Source organism: Callithrix jacchus, chromosome 5 (assembly GCF_049354715.1).
Source record: "Callithrix jacchus isolate 240 chromosome 5, calJac240_pri, whole genome shotgun sequence".
In the NCBI taxonomy this organism is placed as follows: Eukaryota; Metazoa; Chordata; class Mammalia; order Primates; family Cebidae; genus Callithrix; species Callithrix jacchus.
The window spans coordinates 91,520,580-91,540,330 of record NC_133506.1 but is presented as its reverse complement, the minus strand read 5'-3'; the positions used below and the strand labels follow the sequence as shown (position 1 = coordinate 91,540,330).

Below are 19,751 nucleotides of genomic sequence, written 5' to 3'. Positions count from 1 at the left end.
TATTTATTTTTTTTTTGAGACGGAGTTTCACTCGTTACCCAGGCTGGAGTGCAGTGGCGCGATCTTGGCTCACCGCAACCTCCACCTCCTGGGTTCAGGCAATTCTCCTGCCTCAGCCTCCTGAGTAGCTGGGATTACAGGCACGCGCCACCATGCCCAGCTAATTTTTTGTATTTTTAGTAGAGACAGGGTTTCACCATGTTGACCAGGATGGTCTCTATCTCTTTACTTCATGATCCACCCGCCTCAGCCTCCCAAAGTGCTGGGATTACAGGCTTGAGCCACCGCACCCGGCTCTAGTTTCATTTTTTTCTTAATTCTTCATTATAATCACAGGATATTCCCCAGGAGAACCTTTCCTCTGAGGGCTGCACAGAAAACAGTGTGATCTGGCCAGGCACGGTGGCTCACGCCTATAATCTGAGCACTTTGGGATGCTGAGGTGGGCAGATCACCTGAGCTCAGGAGTTCAAGACCAGCCTGACCAACATAGATAAACCCCATCTCTACTAAATAACACAAAAAAATTAGCTGGGCATGGTGGTACATGACTGTGATCCCAGTTACTCAGGAGGCTGAGGCAGGAGTATCACTTGAACCCGGGAGGCAGAGGTTTTGGTGAGCGGAGATTGTGCCACTGCACTCCAGCCTGGGCAACAAAAGTGAATGCTGTCTCAAAAAAACCACCAGTGTGACCCGGCCAAGTTCTGAATGTGCCTCAGTCTCCAAAGTGAAAGTATGTGGTCTGTAACACAGATGGATGTCTATGTCCCTTTGGTATTACTATTTAAAAGTTTAACTTTTTGTTTTGGTTTTTTGAGACAGGGTCTCACTCTGTTGCCCAGGCTGGAGTACAATGGGGCAATCTTGGCTCACTGCAACCTCGCCTCCCCGGCTCAAGCGATCCTTCCACCTCAGCCTCTTAAGCTGGGAATACAGGTACATGCCACCACGCCCGGATAATTTTTGTATTTTTTGTAGAGATGGGCTTTTGCTATGTTGCCCAGGCTGGTCTCAAACTCGTGGGCACAATTGATCCACCCTCCTCAGCTTCCCAAAGTGCTGGGATTACCATGCCTGGCCTAAAAAGTTCACTTTAAATAACAAGTCTTGGGCAGAGCACAGTGGCTCACATCTGTAATCCCAGCACTTTGGGAGGCTGAGGGGAGGATCGCTTGAGCCCAAGAGTTCAAGACCAGCTTGGGAAACATGGTGAAACCCCGTTTCTACAAAAAATACAATAAAATTAGCTGGACGTGGTGGCAGAAGCCTGTAGTCCCAGCTATTCTGGAGACTGAGGAGGGCGGATCACTTGAGGTCAGGACTTCAATACCAGCCTAGCCAATGTGGTGAAACCCCATCTCTACTAAAAATAAAAAAATTAGCCAGGCGTGGTGGTGTGCACCTATAGTCCCAGCTACTTGGGAGGCTGAGGCAGGAGGATCACTTGAACCCAGGAGGCAGAAGTTGCAGTGAGCGAGATCCCACCACTGCACTCCAGCCTGGGCAGTAAGAGTGAAACTGTCTCAAAAAAATTGCAGACTCATCAGCAGATAGAGGCCTGGAGCCACACGGTTCAGTCCCCTGCCTCTGGGCCTGTGTGGGGACAGCCCCACCCTTAAGCTGGGCCGTTCTCCCCTTTGCAGACAAGATGCAGCGACTGTGTGTGTATGCGCTGATCTTTGCACTGGCTCTGGCCACCTTCTCAGAAGCTTCTTGGAAGCCCCACACCCAGCGGCCACATGCACCCTTAGGTACTGGGGCCAACAGGGACCTGGAGCAACACTGGCTGGAAGATCAGGGCCCAGCCTCTCACCACCGAAGGCAACTGGGACGCCAGGGTCCCCCACACCTGGTGGCAGGTAGGAGCTGCTCACCGCCCTGCTTGCCTCACCCGGCCAGGTTTAGCCAAGGTCTGCCCAGACTGGCCCTGACCTTGGTTCCTGGAGGGTAGGCACCTTTCCCTGTTCTCACCTCTCTCACCTCCTCAGACCTGTCCAAGAAGAAGGGCCCATGGGTGGAGGAAGAAGAAGAAGCCTATGGATGGATGGACTTCGGCCGGCGCAGTGCCAATGACGAGAACCAACAACCCTAGAACCAAGCTGCAGAGCCCAGCCATCTCCTACCCCACCCCAGCCCTGTCACTGAAAAACAAATCAAAAATAAACTAGTTGCCTGTAATCCCAGCACTCTGGGAGGCCGAGGTGGGCGGAACACCTGAGGTCAGGCGTTCAAGACCAGCCTGACCAACATGGTGAAACCCCGTCTTTAAAAAAAAATTAAAATTAAAATAATTAATTAATAAACTAGTTTCCAGTGGATCAGTGGACTGTGTCAGTGCTGCAGGGAAGAGGAGGGGGATTCATCTGGGGGTGAGGCTGCAGCAGGGAGGAGAGCTGAGTGCCTCTTAGGGGCAGGGACCCTTACTCTGGCTGATTCTCCTTGGGTTCCCTAGAGCCCCACACTGAACAAGAATCCACAGGTGTGAGTGGAATAATAGATGGTAGGGTTCAGAGCCACAGTAAGCTTTTTTTTTTTTGAGACAGAGTTTCACTCTTGTTACCCAGACTGGAGTGCAATGGTGAGATCCCAGCCTCCTGCAACCTCCGCCTCCCAGGTTCAAGTGATTCTCCTGCCTCAGCCTCCCAAATAGCTGGGATTACAGTTGCCTGCCAACACACCCTGCTAAATTTTTTTTGTATTTTTTAGTGGGGATGGGGTTTCACCATGTTGGCCAGGCTGGTCTCAAACACCTGACCTCAGGTGATCTGCCTGCCCAGGCCTCCCAAAGCGCTGGGATTACAGGAGTGAGCCACTGCACCCGGCCTCAGAAGCAGCTTTTTGAAAGATCAATCAAGCTGTGTCACTCTCAGTTTTAATCTTCTAATGTTTCCCATTGCACTTAAAATACAACATGAATTCCCTACCACGGCCCTGAAAGCTCGCCCTGAGGTTCCCCTCCACTCTGTGTCACGTGGCTTCCTCCCCTTCCTCCTCATCTCCTTTCCCTTACGCAGACATGCCTTGTCCTCTCCTGCTCAGAGCCTCCGACCTTGCTACTCCCTGTGCCTGCAACGCTCTTCCCCAGGCACGATACAGTGGGCTCCCCTTTCCTCCTCAGCTCTTGGATGAAATGCCTCTTCCTGAGAGACGACCCTTTCTGCTCTTCACCCTTCACACATAGAGCCAGTTATTCTCTACCACAGGGCCAAATAAAAAGAAAACGATCAAGCTTTTTAAAGAATGAATGCTAGTTTTATTCAAAGTCTTCCTGAGGACTATAGATTGAGGCCTCCAGCCCAGGAGCAGGCTGTGGCACAGTGTTTCAGTCCCCTGTTTATATATAGCCGGGGGCTGCCGGGGGAGGTTCCGTGTGTGCACAATCCCGTCAGACTTGCTCAGAATTACATGAGAGCAGAATCACAGCAAGGTTTGGGTGTCAGAGTACATCTGGCCACACCTAGATCACAGAGCCATCATTGCTAACTCCGTCAGATGTCATCCTGGAAATGTTACATGTCAGAAAAGGCAGGGACTAGGATCGTTTCTCATTTAAGAAATGTGAAGACTCAAGCCAGGTGTGCAGTGGCTCACATCTGTAATCCCAGCACTTTGGGAGACCAAGGAGGGTGGATCACTCGAGGTCAGGAGGTCGAGACCAGGCTGGTCAACAAGGTGAAACTGTCTCTATTAAAAATACAAAACTTAGCCAGGCCTGTGCCTGTAGTCCCAGCTGCTCAGGAGGCTGAGGCAAGAGAATTGTTTGAACCCGGGAAGCAGAAGTTGCAGTGAGCAGAGATCATGCCACTGCACTCCAGCCTGGGCGACAGAGCAAAACCCTCTCTCAAAGAAAAAAGAAAAGAAGAAATGAAATGTGGTGACTCAGGCAGGAGGCGTTGGGGGCTTTGGGCTCTCTCCTGTGCTGTCTTCAAAGCATCTTTCTGGAGAACTGCCTACAGTCGGGGTCTTTGTGAAACTGCGCTGACGAGCAGAAAGAGGCAAACACGGCTTCTTGCCGTCTGCTGCTTTGTCTCACGACAGCACAGTCCTTTCTTCAGAGCACATTTCACAATCTGTAGCTGTTTTCCTGGCCAGTGTTATCGTCTGCCTCTCTGGCAAAACAGGAAACTGAGCATGAGGACCACATGTCCCTCCTCCCTTCTTATCCCCAGTGGCAAGAATAGGAGGAACCCAATACATATTTGTAAATATGTATCGGGATCACGCCCTTTGAGAGGCCGAGGAGGGTGGATCACCTGAGGTCAGGAGTTCAAGGCCAGTCTAGCTAACACGATGAAACCTCGTCTCTACTAAAATACAAAAATTAGCCTGTAATCCCAACTACGTGGGAGGCTGAGGCAGGAGAATCGCCTGAACCCAGGAGATGGAGGTTGTGGTGAGCCGAGATCTCACCACTGCACTCCAGCCCAGGTGACAGAGTGAGACTTGTCTCAAAAAAAAAGAACCTCAGGGGGAAGTGATGGGTCTATGTTCATAGAGAAGTGATGAGTGGAGGTGCTGAGGCAGCGAATGAGGCAGGTAAGGGAAGCATGTGAGAGTGTGAGGGCAAACCCCTCCCAGCTACAGGAAAGGCCACGCCTATGGGCAGGGGAGGGCCCCAGCCATGCACCTTTCCATAAAACACATGGGATCTGAGTTCGTCCTCCTTAGAGATGTTCTGAGCTCCTCAGCCAGGGTCTGCTGGAAACCAGGAAGAGTCTCCTATGGTGGAGAGAACAGACATTACCAGAGGACCTCCAGCCATGATCTCAGGCACAGAAGGGAACTGGGATCTCAATGAGACACCAAAGCTGAGACACAAGCACAGAGGCAGAAAGGTGGGCAGCCAGGAGAGGGTCCTTACCACAGGCATGCTGTACGGGCAGTGGGTGGCAGACCAGTGGATACCAGAGATTGCTGAGGATCTTCACCTCCTCCTGTGTGTCAATCAGCATGACCCCACAGTCCATGTACTTCTCCTGCAGGTCTTGCAGCTGGGAACCCACCCACAGGCTCTGCTGGGACCCAGGCCCACCCTGTCCAGCACCTCTGCCTAACCGCTCTCAGGCTGAGGCCAGAGGCCCAGGCTCTGGACTCCAAGTGCCATGTGGGGGACCCAGGGGAGGTCCCTGCATTCCACGTCACTTGAACCTTAAAGGAACTGCCACCTGCTGGGCTGTGCCAGGAACGGAGGGGATGGAAAGGGATAAGACTCAGTCCCTGCTAATCTTCTCCAGAGTCAGGTAGCTGCCAAGGGCCTAGGGTCCGCACTCTGGGCCAGAGGCTCTCCAGGGTGGGGGCAGGAGCTGGAAGGGAGCCTCGCCTCTTCCTGGAGCTGCATCTGGATTTCCTTCTCTGAAGCCAGCTGCTGCTACAACTTCTCAGTCTCAGCCCCATACTGGAAGGACCAAAAACCAGTGAACCCCCATCTGAGGCTTCCCCACTCGGGACACGCCCTGCTTCCAGCAAGTCTCTCCAGGCACATCATTGAGTCCTTGGCAGCCTGTGAAATGAGAAGTCACTCGGAAGGAGGGCAAAGAAGGCAGGGGAGTCACATGGCCTGGTTCCCAGAAGGATCTTCTCCAGGCCTTGGTCCCTCCTCAAACAAGGGGTCAAGATAAGGGCCTCACGGAGGTCTCCTCTAACTCTGACTCTGACACAGAAAAGGACCTTGGGCCTGGTGGAGCCAAGCAGAAGCAGGGAGAAGGAAGCTAGGGTCACACGGGGCCACGATAAGAGGGTTCCACACAGGCCTGACTCACTGTCAGCACCCCTGCTACAGCTTCACCACCTGGGCCTGCAACCGAGCCACCTCCTTCTGCTGCCATTCATAGTTTTCCAGTCTCAGCACCAGCACCTCCGACAGCTCAGCCATCTGCTGGCTGGCCTCCACTGGGGAGGGCAGAGGACAGGTCCACCCTGGCGCTCCTGGCCTTCAGGGCCCAGCTCTGACCCTCCCAGATGCCTCTGTCTGCCCCACCCTCGGCTGCTGGGCTGTGCCAGCAGGTCCCACAGGGCTTAGCAATCCTCACTCAGGTTTATTCAAGAAATGTTCATTGACTGATACTGAGCAGGGCACCAAGGTAAGTGGTCAACAAGATCCAGCCCCACAATGAGGTCAAGTTGGTGGGGAGACAGACCACAGTCACGCATACAGGGCATGATGGGCAAATGTCAAGGGCGTTTGGGGAAGAGGCACCACAACTACAGCACCCAACCCAGACCTGCAGGGTATAGGAAGGATTCCTGGAAAAAGGAACCACTAAACTAAGACCACAGGGCAAGTGAAGCTCAGCCAGGCAATGAAGGGAAGATGGCCAGGCACAGTGGCTCATGCCTGTAATCCCAACACTTTGGGAGGCCAACACAAGCAGAATATGAGGTCAGGAGTTCAAGACCAGACTCACCAACCTGAAACCCCGTCTCTACCAAAAATACAAAAAATTAGCTGGGCGTGGTGGCGTGCAAACCCAGATACTCAGGAGGCTGAGGCAGGAGAATTGTTTGAACCTGGGAGGCGGAGGTTGCAGGGAGCTGAGATCATGCCACTGCACTCCAGCCTGGGCAATAGAGCAAAACTCCATCTCAAAAAAAAAAAAAAAACACCAGTAGTCCCAGATACTACTCGGGAGGCGGAGGCAAGAGAATCACTTGAACCCAAGGAGGCAGGGGCTGCAGTGAGCAGAGATTGCACCACTGCACTCCATCTCGAAAGAAATGAGGTCTTGCCCGGCTGCCCAGGCTGGAGTGCCATGGCAATTCACAGGCGCAATCCTATTACTGATCAGCACGGGAGTTTTCACCTGCTCTGCTTCTGACCTGAGCCAGTTCACCCCTCCTTAGGCAACTGGTGCTACTCCACTCCCTGGACCATCCTGACCCCGTCGGCATAGTCTCTACAGCCCAGAACTCTCAGGCTCAAGCAATCCTCCCACCTCAGCCTCCTGAGTAGCTGAGACCACAAGTGGGAGCCACTGTACCTGGCCAGGTTTGGTTTCAGAAAACTCAATGGGGCTGTGTGCAGAAGTTCCTAGTAGGGAGGGAGTAGAGGCAGTGTGAACAGTTGAGAGGTATCCTGGGCTAAAGGCAGCCAGAGCGGGAGGGGAAAAGAGATTTAAGCCATTCCTAGGCAGTAAAAGAAACAGAGCTTGGCGACTGGTTCCTTCTCCAGTAGCCTGGGGACCAGCGGGGCCATTCAGGGAGTTGCAGAGTTGGGGGGGCAGGAAGTTCAGGTCTGGGGTAGAGGGAACAACAGGAGTTCCGCTGTCGCCACTTTGTATCTGCATCTCACCAGCTACACTGAACTCATGCACAAACACTGCCCTCACTCATCTTCATAAACACAGCACCTAGGACGGTGCCAGGTGTAGCCACTGTCCTGTGCATGACTCTGAACTGTCCCAGCCCTGGGTACCTGGTCTCTGGCAGCTCATGGCTCCCTCCTGACTGCCCCAAATAACAGGAGACAGACTTGGAAGAGACCCACCACTTTTTTTATTTGAGATAGAGTCTCGCTCTGTCCCCCAGGCTGGGGTGCAGTGGCATGATCTCAGCTCACTGCAACCTCTGCCTACCGGGTTCATGTGAATCTAGTGTCTCAGCCTCCTGAGTAGCTGGGACTACAGGAACATGCCACCAGCCGGGACTTTCAGTAAAGACGGGGATTTACCATGTTAGCCAGGATGGTCTGAATCTCCTAACTTCTGATCTGCCTGCCTTAGCCTCCCAAAGTGCTGGGATTACAGGTGTGAGCCACCACACCCAGGCTTTTTTTTTTGAGATGGAGTCTTGCTGTGTCAGAGACCCACACCTTCTGTATAGCTCTTTATAGTTTGCACAAAGCACTTCCTCAGCTGTTGACACTTAATCCTCATAAACCCTGGAGAGATCAGTGAGGCTGAGATAATTCATCCCCATTCTAAAGACAAAGATTCAGAGAGGTCAAGGAATGTATCCAAGGTCACACAGCTAGGAGTGCCAGATCTGGGACTTGAACTTGGATCTCCATACTCTGAATCCTGAGGTCTCTTCTCTGCTCCTTGGGACAGCCCCCCACCTCGAGTGACAACATTACATACAAAACTGTTCCATACATTCCAGAATAAGCATCTGTTCCTCATCCTCAAGGGTGTTGAGCTGAGAGGCCTGGAGGGAGGGAGAGAGGAAGGGACAGGGAAGTCAACACCCCCTGCTAGCCGGACACCCTTCTCCATCCTTACCTCTTCTCTCAGCTGATAATTCTCCTCCTCCAGCAGCCTCAGCTTCTCCCGCAGGGCTTCCAGCTGCAGGCAGTGGTGCAGGTGCAGCAATGTCTCCTTTGAAGTCCTGTGGGGGGAGGAATGGGAGTCAGGGTGCAGGGAGTGGGGCTTCCCAGTTCCCAGCCCACCCAGGGCCTCCCCACCAGGGCTAAGGGGAGTGTTCTCAATTCGTTCCAGCAACCCTGCCGCAAGCACATTGCCTGTGTCCCTTCCAACAAATGAGGAGCCGGGCATGGTGGCTCATGCCTATAATCCCACCACTTTGGGAGGCTGAGGTGGGTGGATCATGAGGTCAAGAGATCGAGACCATCCTGGTCAACAAGGTCAAACATCATCTCTACTAAAAATACAAAAATTAGCTGGGCATGGTGGTGCGCGCCTGTAGTCCCAGCTACTTGGGAGGCTGAGGCAGGAGAATTCCTTGAACCCATGAGGCGGAGGTGGCGGTGAGCCGAGATCGCACCATTGCACTCCAGCCTGGGTAACAAGAGCAAAACTCCATCTCAAAAAAAAAAAAAAAAAAAAAAAACAAATGAGGAAACTGAGGCTCAGAGAAAGGACTCGCAGGTGCAAAGGCAGGAACTCACGGCTTGGGGGCTTCACAGGGATGAGCATGCTGTCTTCCTCTGCTTCCTCTTCTTCCTGTTTCTCATCTTCTGCCTCCTCTTATTCATCCTCATCCTCATCATCAGAATCTGAGTAGAGCTGGAGGAGGTCATCCCGCAAGTTCACCTGATGTCTGAGGTGTAAAATCTGGCAGGAAAGGAGAGGAGCCATGGGTTGGCAGTGGGCAGGGGCAGGAGAGGGTCCTGGCATGAGGGGGGTGGACTGACCCCTTACCTCCCCACCCAGTTACCTCCACCCTGGCTGAGCCCAACAGGGCTTCCAGCTTGCTGTTCTCCTCCATCAAAACACTGTTCTGTTTCACCAGGGACTGGCTGATGCAGGCTGCAGTATTCAGGTCTCTCTCTCTCTGCAAAAGGACCCTCACTCATAGGTAATACTCTCCCAGCGTCTAGAATCTCCCAGACAGGTGGGAGAAGCTGGGGGATACACAGGGGTCAGAGGGAGGCTAGGCCCCTAAGAGAACCCTCCCCATCCCCTAGTTCTCTTGGGTACTAGACCAGAGTCTGCCATTAATCCACTGTGGAACCTGACTCAGTTTCCCCTCACAGAAAAAGCAGATCAGATCAGATTGGCTCTAAGAGCTCTTCCAGCCTGAACATCCCACACTGGCCTGTCTTCCATAAGAAGGACCCCTAGCTGGGCCCCCAGAGAGACAGCCAAACAGGAAATAAACAAGACCCCCACCCCTACAGGGCAGAACTAGAACGAGGGCCTGCCTGACTTGGAAAGGCAGTACACACCTCCTCCAGCAAATACAATATCACTTTGCTATCTTCCTGGGTGATCTTTTTGGCTGGGGAGGTAGGTTAGGAAACAGTGCGGGTGGGGAAGAAAGGCCCAGGCAGGTCAGGAAAAAGGAGCAGATGCCATCAGCAACTGCGGGTTTCCGGTCCTATCCTCAGGTCTCCTCCAACAAGGGTCATCAGGAAAAAAGACTGGGCTCCCCTCCTGCTCCCAACATCCTCCTCTTACCCCTCAGCACTCAACACTCCCTTCCCTGCTCCCAGGGCCAAGTGGACTGGGGCTCTTTTTTTTTTTTTTTTTCCTGGAGGAGCCTGGATCAATTAATGGGGTCACAGTCCTCCAGGCTCAGGAACTGGGCTCTCCGGACACCTGGGTCCCTGGCACCTAGGAGAATGGAGACAGCCAAGGGAAGTACAGCCTCAGACTGGCTCATCACTCCCTACCCAGAAGACAGTGCAATGGAGTCTCCTGGGTCATACAAACAGACGCAGCCACTCACGCTGCACCTGGAGATGAAGATTCTCCAGCAACAGATTAGGGTGCATTCGAGCCTCTAGTCCCAATCCAGAAATCTCCCCCGAACCACAGGAGGATAGAAGAAAAGAGAAGGGGCGGGGTGAAGGGCACAACCTTGCCCCCAAACCCGCAACCAAAAGCTGGGCAAAACCCACCCCGCCTCTCCATCGCACTTGAGCCCTTTCGGCCAGCGCATGCTCAGAGCTCGCCGGGCAGTGCCCTTCCGCAGCGCCCCGTCCCTCTCCTAGCACTGCAGTAGACCCGGGAGAGGGGCGCTGAGGGGACGCAGATCTGCCGCAGCAACAAGCGCGTGGAGGTGGGTGGGCAAGAGTGCAGGGCCCATGGCCGCTGGAGGTCGCCATGGACACGCGATACCACCAACTGACAGAATTGGGCAACAGTTGATTCAGATTCTCAGCTAATATTCTCAGGTCTGGAGTGGGCCTGAGCGCTTTAATACGAAGCCCCGGGGCCAATGGGTCCTCACCTCTCTTTGTTTATAGAACACTGAAACTTCAGTACAGTTGGTAAGTTCCAGGAAGACGAGAACTCTGCACTACTTTAACTCCAGGGTCCAGAACAGTCTGCAATCTAGCAGATGCTGTAAAATTTTTAATTAAATACTGAACTCCTGTAGGGCAATGATTGTGTTTTTATTCATTCCTAGCACTTACTATAGTGTTTGGTGATTACAGTGGCTGCATTTGTTTAAAGCTCTTTCACGGGTTTTTTACAGTGTAGAGCTTAACCTGCCTATTCCTTTTCCCAGATCAGGAGAAATAGAAAGTCAGGAAGTTGCACACAGTTAATACCTTGCGTTTTCCCAAGGGCAGGTATGAAATCCAAAACTGCTGCAGAATTAAAGGTATGTATGTGGGAAAGATGGAGAGAGACCCAAACCCCAGATAATAAAAGCAGGATAGATGTGGTCATTAAGATGGAGAAGCCAGACTGGATTCTAAGCAGGGACTAAGAAGGGGAAGCAAAGTGGAAAGTTTTCCCCACTCTCCCTTCCCTACTAAAGCCAGAAGCCAACATCTACCATTAGCCTTTCAAAACTGGGTCCCAGGATCTTGGTCTCCAGGAGGTCATAAAGATACACACAGGGACACCAGAAGCCACCTACAGATTTATTAAACTATTTCCTCTGAGTCTCTGGGCAGTCAGCAGGGATGTAAGGCGAAGTGGCAATAGCTGAAGGGGCCTGAGCACAGCTGGTGCCGGGAGGGGCCGACAGGGACAGGAAGAGGAAGAGATTTAAATATCCAGGGCGGAAAGCCAGTTAATGGGTCTCCTTCATCTGTTTTTGTATTTTGTGTAGCATCTCCTGTATCCGCCGGAGCTGGAATAGGTATAGGCATAAAATTGGGCCTTTTTGGAGAGTCCTTTAGTATTGGGGAAGTGCCCCAAATTTCTAATCCCTTAAGCCAGGACCTTGGTAGCCCTGAGGTATGATGGAGACCCTGGACAGAACCACCTATTGACCTATCCAGGACCCAAACAGGCAGCAGAGCCAGGGATCTTTCTATTACCAAACCAAGAAATACCAATGTTGATGATCAAACAGGGGACCTTCCCTATACCCCATACTGCTCTCACCTCCTCATCTTTCTCTCGGATAAGCTTCTCAGTTTCTGGATCTGACCCTGGTGGGACAGCAGGGATGGGGAAGTCGGTACCACTCTCTCGAGTCAGTTTGCTAAGAGGAGAGAAGGGTTGGTAAGGCTAGGAGGACCCCAGTACCCACTTAGATTGGGCCTATAGAAGAACAAAAGAAAGGTTTAGTCTCACCCAAGGCTAGGCTTGGGATCCCCCTGCCACCTTGTCCTGGCTTCTGGTCATACTTGCGATTCCGTTCCTTCACCAGGCGGGTTATGCTCTGGATGCACTGTGCCCGGTAGTTCTCATAATGTGTCTCCCGCGTCACATCCTTCAGGTCCTGCATGTGGGTACGCACCAGCATTGTCCTCAGCTTCACAAAGTCACAGTGCCCTGGGTTTTCCACTGCATAGCAAGGCTAGGGGTCAGCCAGAGGCATAGGTAGGGGAGAGCCACTGAGGGGCAAGGAGATACCCTGGTCACAGGCTCAGTGCTTTACCTTCCACGATGCCCCAGGGGTAGAGTCGGCCCTGAACTCGCCGCCCTCTGGCCTCTACTACAGTGTTGCTGCCAATGACTGCAAATGGGATGCTTTCCTGGAAGAGGTTAGGGGTGCCTGTCAACACCCTCTGTTCTCACCTGCTTCTTTCCACCTGTATCGTCATCTTCTCTGCTTCACTCTGGAAAGCCAGGGTCCTTTCCCACCCTGATAGCCTGACTATAGAATTCTACTCCCTTTTTCTACCCAGAAGAAACAAGATGGGAAGGGGATGCCCTAGAGTGGTCCCACCTTTAGGGCTTGATTCTGCAATTTGAAGTCCTCATCCTCATCAGAGTCACAGTCTGGGAATTGATAGATCTTGATTCCAAAGTGCTCAATCTCCTCCCAGATCTGGCAAACAGATGAAGGGCCCACAGTTCTGGGGACCACATCCTTTCTAGAAGCCCACCTGATCCCCTCCCATCACCAGCTTCCCTCACTTTGTGTTTCTTGCAGTCCACTTCCGCCTTAGCCAGGATAGGCACGATGTTGACCCGCTGATGCAGGGCCTTCATGAATTCAACATCCAACGGCCGGAGCCTGGAGAACAGGAATCTGTGACTACCTGCTAGTGGCAGCCCTGCCCCTGGGCTCTTGGCCTGTTCCCTTGACAGCACCCGGTGGTGCCAGGAGCCTCAGGCTTGGACCATACCCGTGGCCGAAGGGTGAGATGAAGTACAGGCAGCAGTGCACCCTGTTGTCTTGGATGTTCTTTCGGTTCAAGCCACTCTCATCTCGGAAATACTGCTCAAACTGCTGATCAATGTATTCTGCCACAGGCTTCCAGCTGGGGCAGGGACAGACAAACAGAGAAACTGTGAGCGTGGGCGCCACCTAGTGAGCTTTGGGACTGCAGAGAAGTAGCCCCTCCCTGAGCAGTGTTTTCAAGACGTTGTTATTCCCTGGCTTGCTTTACCACATCTTCAGGGAAATTCCTGAATGGGATGGTGTATACCTCGTTTTGATACAAAAGCCTGAGTACTCAGGCAGAGTTTAATAAATACTAGTTTGATGACAGGAAAAGGGCCCAGGTGATCAAACAAAAGAGTAAGAATAGGCTGGGTGTGGTGACTCACGCCTGTAATCTCAGCACTTTGGGAGGCCGAGGAGGGCGGATCACTTGAGGTCAGGAGTTTGAGACCATCCTGGGCAGTAAAATGAGGCTCTGCCAAGTGTCTTGAAAAATAATAATAATCACAGTATTAAAACAAAAAGGGGACTAGGCATGGTGGTAGCTCATGCCTGTAATCTTAGCATTTTGGGAGGCCAAGGTGGGAGGACTGCTTGAGCCCAGAGGTTGAGGCTGCAGTGAGCCATGATTGTGCCACTGCATTCCAGCCTGGTGAGAGAGTTGGACCCTGTCTCAAAAAGCAAAACAAAAAGATTAGCTACCCTTTATTGAGCACTTACTATGTGTCTGGAACTATTCTATGAATTTGTGCTTAATCTAAGAATCCTCAGAGGCAGATATTAGTGTCGTATCTAAGAGGTGAGAAAATTGAGGCAGAAAGGCTAAATAAACTGCCCAAGGTTATACAGCTAACACATCTTAGAGCTGGGATTCACACCCAGGTGGTCGGGCACTACAGAATTTACTTTTTATTCTTTTTGACACAAGTCTCATTCTGTCACCTAGGCTGGAGTACAGTGGCATGATCTCAGCTCACTGCAACTTCCACCCCCCAGGCTCAAGTGATCCTCCCACCTCAGCATCCCTAGTAGCTGGCACTACAGGGGCAAGCCGTGCCTAGCTAATGTTTACATTGTTTTGCAGAGACAGGATTTTACCATGTTGCCCAGGCTGGCCTCAAACTCCTGACCTCAGTCAACCCACCCAGGGCTTCCAAAGCACTGGGATTATACCACACCGGGCCCACAATTTACATTCTTTACTAGGTGGGTTATTCTGCAAATACCTGGTAGTATTCAGGTTCTCCTGGAGAATTCTGGTCATTTTGAAACAATTTCACAGCTTTAAGGTATGTTTCCATTGACTCGAGTTTGGCTTTGCTGGAACCAAAAACGAAGATGAACAAAACAACAGCAAAATGCAGTGAGAAATTTATTTACTTACTATTTTTTTCAGACTAGGTTTCACTTTGTTGCCCAGGCTGCAGCAGTGCTGCAATCACAACTCACTTCAGCCTTGACCTCCTGAGCTGAAGCCATCCTCCCACGTCAGCTTCCCAAGCAGCTGGGACTACAGGCACACACCGCTGTGCCTGGTTAATCTTTTTTACAAATGTTTTGTACAGATGAGGATCTTGTTTATTTGACTAGGATAGTCTCAAGTGATCCTCCTGCCTTGGCCTCCTAAAGGGCTGGGATTTGGGGTATGAGTCACCACACCCTGCCAATAAATTTATTATTTTTAGAAACAGGGTCTCACTGCTGTCACCAAGGCTGGAGTACAGTGGTGCCATCATAGCTCACTGAAGCTTTGAACTCCTGAGTTCAAGTCATTTTCCCGCCTTAGCCTCCCAAGTAGCTTCGATTGCAAGTGTGTACTGCCACACCTGGCTAGTTTTTGATTTTCTTGTAGAGATGAGGGTCTTGCTATGTCTCAAACTCCTGGGCTCACAAGATTCTCATGTAATCCTCCTGCCCCAACCTCCCAAAGTGCTAGGATCATAGGTATGAGACACTGGGCCTGACTCCAGTAAGGAATTTTGAAATCTTTGGGGGTAAGGGTACTGAATTCCAGTGATGAGCAAGAAACAAATACTATTTACATACTCATTTACATTTCTCTTTCTCCTAACCCTTGAGACTGTACCATGTGAGAAAGCCCAGACTACCCAGAGAAACCACAGGAGGCTGTTTTGCTTGACAGTCTTACCGAAGTCCCCAGCGGACAGCTCATAATTTGCTGTCAGACATGCAAGCAGAACAACCTTCACGATTCCAGGCCCTGCCTTTCAAATCTTGCAGCTGAGGCCCAAGACATGAAACAGAGATGAGCTGTCCCCACTGTGTCCTGTCTGAATTACTGACCCACTGAAACCATGAGCTAATAATTATTGCTCGTGCAAGCCACTAACTTTTAGGATAATTTGTTACACAGGATCACTAAAACCTCAACTCAAGATTAACATGCAAGAAATGAGGCAGTCCTAGTCATTTCTACTTTGAATGTTCTACCAACTCAAATGCAGAAGTTTTGCATGTTTGGGGGCTCATTCATCAATTGTGCTGTTTGATTCACTAACATAATAATCTGCCCCCACACTGAAGAATACTAGAATATATCCTCCAAATACATATCGAAACTTAGAAATGAGCAACTCAACAATGATCACTCCACTAGAGATTAAAAAGATCTTACTTTTTAAATAGCAGCGTTATGAAATATCAACATATCCTGTTTTGTAGGTACCTTCTATTTCAATCTAAGCAGTCAACACATGAGTAGTCAAAATTCCTAGTTAATCAGGTTACAAAAATATTTAGAACCTGTGGTCCTATGCTGTTTTTTGCAAAATTTTGTTCTTCTGCTTCTTTAGATAGATAGAAGACTGATTCCCAATCCCCTTTGTCTGACAGCTCCTCTACTCTTGGTTGTAGAAGGGAACTGCTGTGAATATGTTTAAGGCTGACTTCCATTAAACTGCAACCTCTGACCCCTACGTGGAGGTGGAGTTAGCCATCATTATGGGGAAACAGTCAAGTTAGGATAAATGGTTTGAATAATTCCTTTAAATTGCTTTCAATGGGTCACAGAGAGCTAGGGTTTGAGGACACAACACTCTTTAAAGACATCTGATGTTTACTTGACAGTTGTTTCAACAAAATATAATAATTTTGTGAATACTAAATAACATGTATAAGGTAGTAATTTATAAAGTATTATCAAACACATTGGAAATGTAACACATTTATTCTAATGATCTTTTATCTTCTTACCTGTATGTTCTAAATGTTTTAATGTCACATTGTCAACAGGGAAAAAGCTGAGGATAGCACTATATTCCAGACACATGCTTGATACTGTAGTTCAATTAGCTATAGATAATTGTGAAACTCCACTTCCAAAACACTCAACAAACTTCCCAGCCACTCCAACTTGCCTGAGGTGCTATATAAGGGATACACAGAAATATACACAAATTAGCAAAGATTATCTGAAAACTATAAAATACAATTTCTAACCAGTACTAGCAATGGTGAAGGAATGCAATCCTTCATTGTTCTTATGAAATATCAACTCATTCTGGTTTTGTGGGTATTTAAGATAAGGAGTCAACAGAAGAATTGTTCAATGTCACTGTTAATCAGGGTAGAAAAGGCCTGAAAACTCAAGGTGGCTACGATTAACATTTTCATGTCTTTGAAATCAGGGAAAAATCAGCTCAATGGTGTGTCTGTTTAGCTGGAACCCCCTTTTCTTTCTTTTAGAAACAGGGTCTCACTCTGTTGCCCAGGCTGGAGTGCTGTGATGTGATCACAGCTCACTACAGCTTCTAACACCTCAGCTCTAGCAATCCTCCAACCTCAGCCTCCTTGTAGCTGAAACTACAGGCATATGCCACCACACCCAGCTAATGTTTAAATTTTTTTTTGTAGAGACAGGGTCTTATAATGTTGACCAGGCTGGTCTTGAACTTCTGGCCTCATTGATGTTCCTGCCTTGGCCTCCCAAACTGCTGGGATTACAGGTGTGAGCCACTGTGTGCAGCCTCTTATTCTTTCTTAGCAGTGCATAAAACAGTTGTGTGTTTGCTAATCACTGATTGCATTGTAGACTTAATGAAACACTAGTAGACAGATGAAGCTGTATATTCAATTAAAAAATTATATACTGGCCATAAAAATTTTCAAATTATAGCTACTGGCCAAAATGTTTACAGCATCTTAATTACATGCAAATTCCATTTTGGTAGAATTTGTTAACATGTAGTTTCAAACTTAATTCCTTCTAAAATTATTTTTCTTGGTTATTATACTATCAAGTAACCCAACCAGCTACTGCCTTTTCTAAATCATAAAATGGTCTCAGACTGGTACAGGGAGAGTGAGTAAGGAGGTGACTAAGAGTGAACTATCCTCAATCTATGAATAATATTAAGCCCAAACTTTTTTTTTATAGTTATAGAAACTCAAACTTTAAAACGTAAAGATGTTTCCTTACATTTATGGTTATATTTTTTAGGATGAAAGAAATGCAGATTAGCTATTACAAACCAAATGCTGCTTTCATAAAAAAAGTACACGATTACTCTTATAAGGATCACAAATAGAAAAGGATCTCAAAAAAGTAAAATATTCAATAAATGTAAACATACATAATAGACTAACTTTTTTAACAATAAACTGTCAAAAACACATAGTAATAGTGTTAGGAAAAAACAGCCGGTGAAAGCCAAAAAGCAGCATGAATTTTCAGGATGCCTAAAGTAAAGAACTGATTACTCTAAGAACATAATGGGGTATTTCTTTTCCTTTAGGAATAATCCTGCAATTCCCAATTTATTTCTTGATCTTTTGGTGCCATATACTGAATCAATAATTTCTCTAAGATGCTAAATTCTTTTCTAATTAGGGAAAAAGGATCAATACTAAATGCTGAAAGGGAGGCATGATCATTTCCTTACCTTGTGGAGTATCCTGAAAGCCTTCATATTAATAATCTAACCAAAAATGTTGAGATTGGGATCTGAATTGGGATTATATGTGGAACATTTTCCAGGTACATTCATTTAACAAAATAGAACTTAATCACTAAAGTTGGTAAAAGCCACACATTCAGGAAGAAGAGTTACAAATTATTGTTCACTAGGAAACCCATGAGCCTATGTATTAATATGCTTAAGAAGCTCGGTGTATGTATTAAAGGTCTGCAGCCAGAATTTTAAAAATTATTAGAAAAGGTTTTTACATAATCCAGAGAAATGTTAAAACAGCAACAGAAAAATCTGATATATCACATTTCTACAGTCCACGTTTTTGAAAGCATTACTTAGTAGGGCAACAGTTTCTAATGGGCAAATAATTCAATTAAAGAAGATACAATCAACTTTTGTTAAACATTTTTTTAAATTCATGTAGAAAAAATTTAAAAATCATGTAGTCAAAAGTATTTACTGAGGCAAAAAGGCACTAATAAGGTATAATAGTTAAGAGAATGAACTCAATAATCTGACTGCCTGGGTTAGAATCTTTGTACTACTCAGCCCTCTGACCCTTTATTAAGTCACTAAATTTTACTGTACCTTAGTTTTCTCAGAGTTAAAATGAGGATAGTAATAGTACCCATCTCACAGTCTTGTTGTGAGGACTAAATGAGCTCAAAAAGAAGAGAACACAGAGAGAACGATCCAAGATGGCCGATCGCTAACATCCCGGGATTGCAGCTCTCAGGGAAGGCGTGGAGAACTAGAGGACGCCACACTTTCAGACAAAGTCTGGTCGCTCACGGAGCAGAAGATCCCCCAGTGGTGGAAACACACGAGTCGCCAGCGCGACTCTCGTGGTCGGCGCAGCGGTTCCGCCGGCATCTCGGCGCGGCAGCGCTCGGTGCAGAGTAAACAGGACCGGTTCCCCTTCTGACCGAGGTTTGGAGCCCGGGGAAGGCAGAGTCGCCTACTACAGAAACAAGAAGGAAGCCCGACAGGAGAATCCTGGGCAGAAAAGCACCATCAGTCTTAACGCCGCTGCTCTGGCCCTGGGAACTAACAACCTGGACGTCCACTCAAGAGACCTAATCTGAAAGTTGGTAACCTCAAAGACGACAGGAGGATAAATTTACAATGACGGGAAGAAACCAGCGTAAAAAAGCTGAGAATACTCAAAGTCAGAACGCCTCTCCCTCTAAAGATGATCACAGTTCCACATCAACAATGGAACAAGGATTGATGGAGAACGAGCGCCTCCTGATGACAGAATCACTCTTCAAGGAATGGATAATAACAAACTTCGGTGAGTTAAAAGAACATGTTGTAGCCCAACGTAAAGAAACTAAGAACTTTGAAAAAAGGTTTGATGAAATCCTATTGAGAATAGACAACTTAGAGAGGAGTATGAGTGAATTAATGGAACTGAAGAATACAATACAGGACCTCCGAGAAGTATGCACAGGTTTAAACACTCGAATTGTTCAAGCAGAAGAAGGGATATCAGAGGTCAAAGTCCAACTTAATGAAATAAAACGTGAAGAAAAGATTAGAGAAAAAAGGATAAAAAGGAATGAGCAAAGTCTCCAAGAAATGTGGGACTATGTGAAAAGACCTAATTTACGTTTGATAGGTGTACCTGAATGCGACGGAGAGAATGAATCCAAGCTGGAAAATACCCTTCAGGATATTATTCAGGAAAATTTTCCTAAACTAGCAAAGCAGGTCAACATTCAACCCCAGGTAATACAGAGAACACCACAAAGATATTCCTCAAGAAGAGCAACCCCAAGGCACATAATCGTTAGATTCACCAGGGTTGAAACGAAGGAGAGGATACTAAGGGCAGCCAGAGAG

At 48.5% G+C, this 19,751-nt stretch overlaps 3 protein-coding genes across 3 annotated transcripts in view; 1 reads left to right on the top strand and 2 right to left on the bottom strand.

The window, feature by feature from the left end:
• Positions 1-1,643: 1,643 nt before the first annotated feature.
• Positions 1,644-2,259, top strand: GAST (gastrin). Its single transcript, XM_078373625.1, has 2 exons — positions 1,644-1,862; positions 1,992-2,259. The coding sequence occupies exons 1-2, from the start codon at positions 1,652-1,654 to the stop codon at positions 2,093-2,095; spliced, it is 315 nt and encodes a 104-aa protein (XP_078229751.1). The 5' UTR covers positions 1,644-1,651; the 3' UTR covers positions 2,096-2,259.
• Positions 2,260-3,233: 974 nt separating this feature from the next.
• On the bottom strand, positions 3,234-5,341 carry LOC144582817 (huntingtin-associated protein 1-like). Its single transcript, XM_078375420.1, is given in 5 exon segments — positions 3,234-4,112; positions 4,631-4,722; positions 4,865-4,913; positions 4,915-5,062; positions 5,272-5,341. Coding segments are annotated over 5 exon segments (405 nt in total). The 3' UTR covers positions 3,234-4,066.
• Positions 5,342-7,474: 2,133 nt separating this feature from the next.
• HAP1 (huntingtin associated protein 1) overlaps positions 7,475-19,751 on the bottom strand; it is a 31,682-nt gene continuing 19,405 nt past the window's right edge. The window contains 13 exon segments of the mRNA XM_078373621.1: positions 7,475-8,145; positions 8,220-8,325; positions 8,846-8,873; positions 8,876-9,011; positions 9,115-9,231; positions 11,745-11,844; positions 11,990-12,149; positions 12,244-12,340; positions 12,535-12,636; positions 12,726-12,825; positions 12,938-13,072; positions 14,202-14,295; positions 16,189-16,360. Of these exon segments, the coding sequence (XP_078229747.1) occupies positions 8,071-8,145; positions 8,220-8,325; positions 8,846-8,873; positions 8,876-9,011; positions 9,115-9,231; positions 11,745-11,844; positions 11,990-12,149; positions 12,244-12,340; positions 12,535-12,636; positions 12,726-12,825; positions 12,938-13,072; positions 14,202-14,239 (1,194 nt within the window). The 5' untranslated portion in view covers positions 14,240-14,295; positions 16,189-16,360 and the 3' untranslated portion in view covers positions 7,475-8,070.

Excerpts from the sequence above, each read along its gene's own strand:
- GAST (XM_078373625.1), top strand. The coding sequence starts at position 1,652 with ATGCAGCGACTGTGTGTGTATGCGCTGATCTTTGCACTGGCTCTGGCC. Across the intron at positions 1,863-1,991 it reads TCCCCCACACCTGGTGGCAG|ACCTGTCCAAGAAGAAGGGC; the intron begins GTAGGAGCTGCT and ends TCACCTCCTCAG.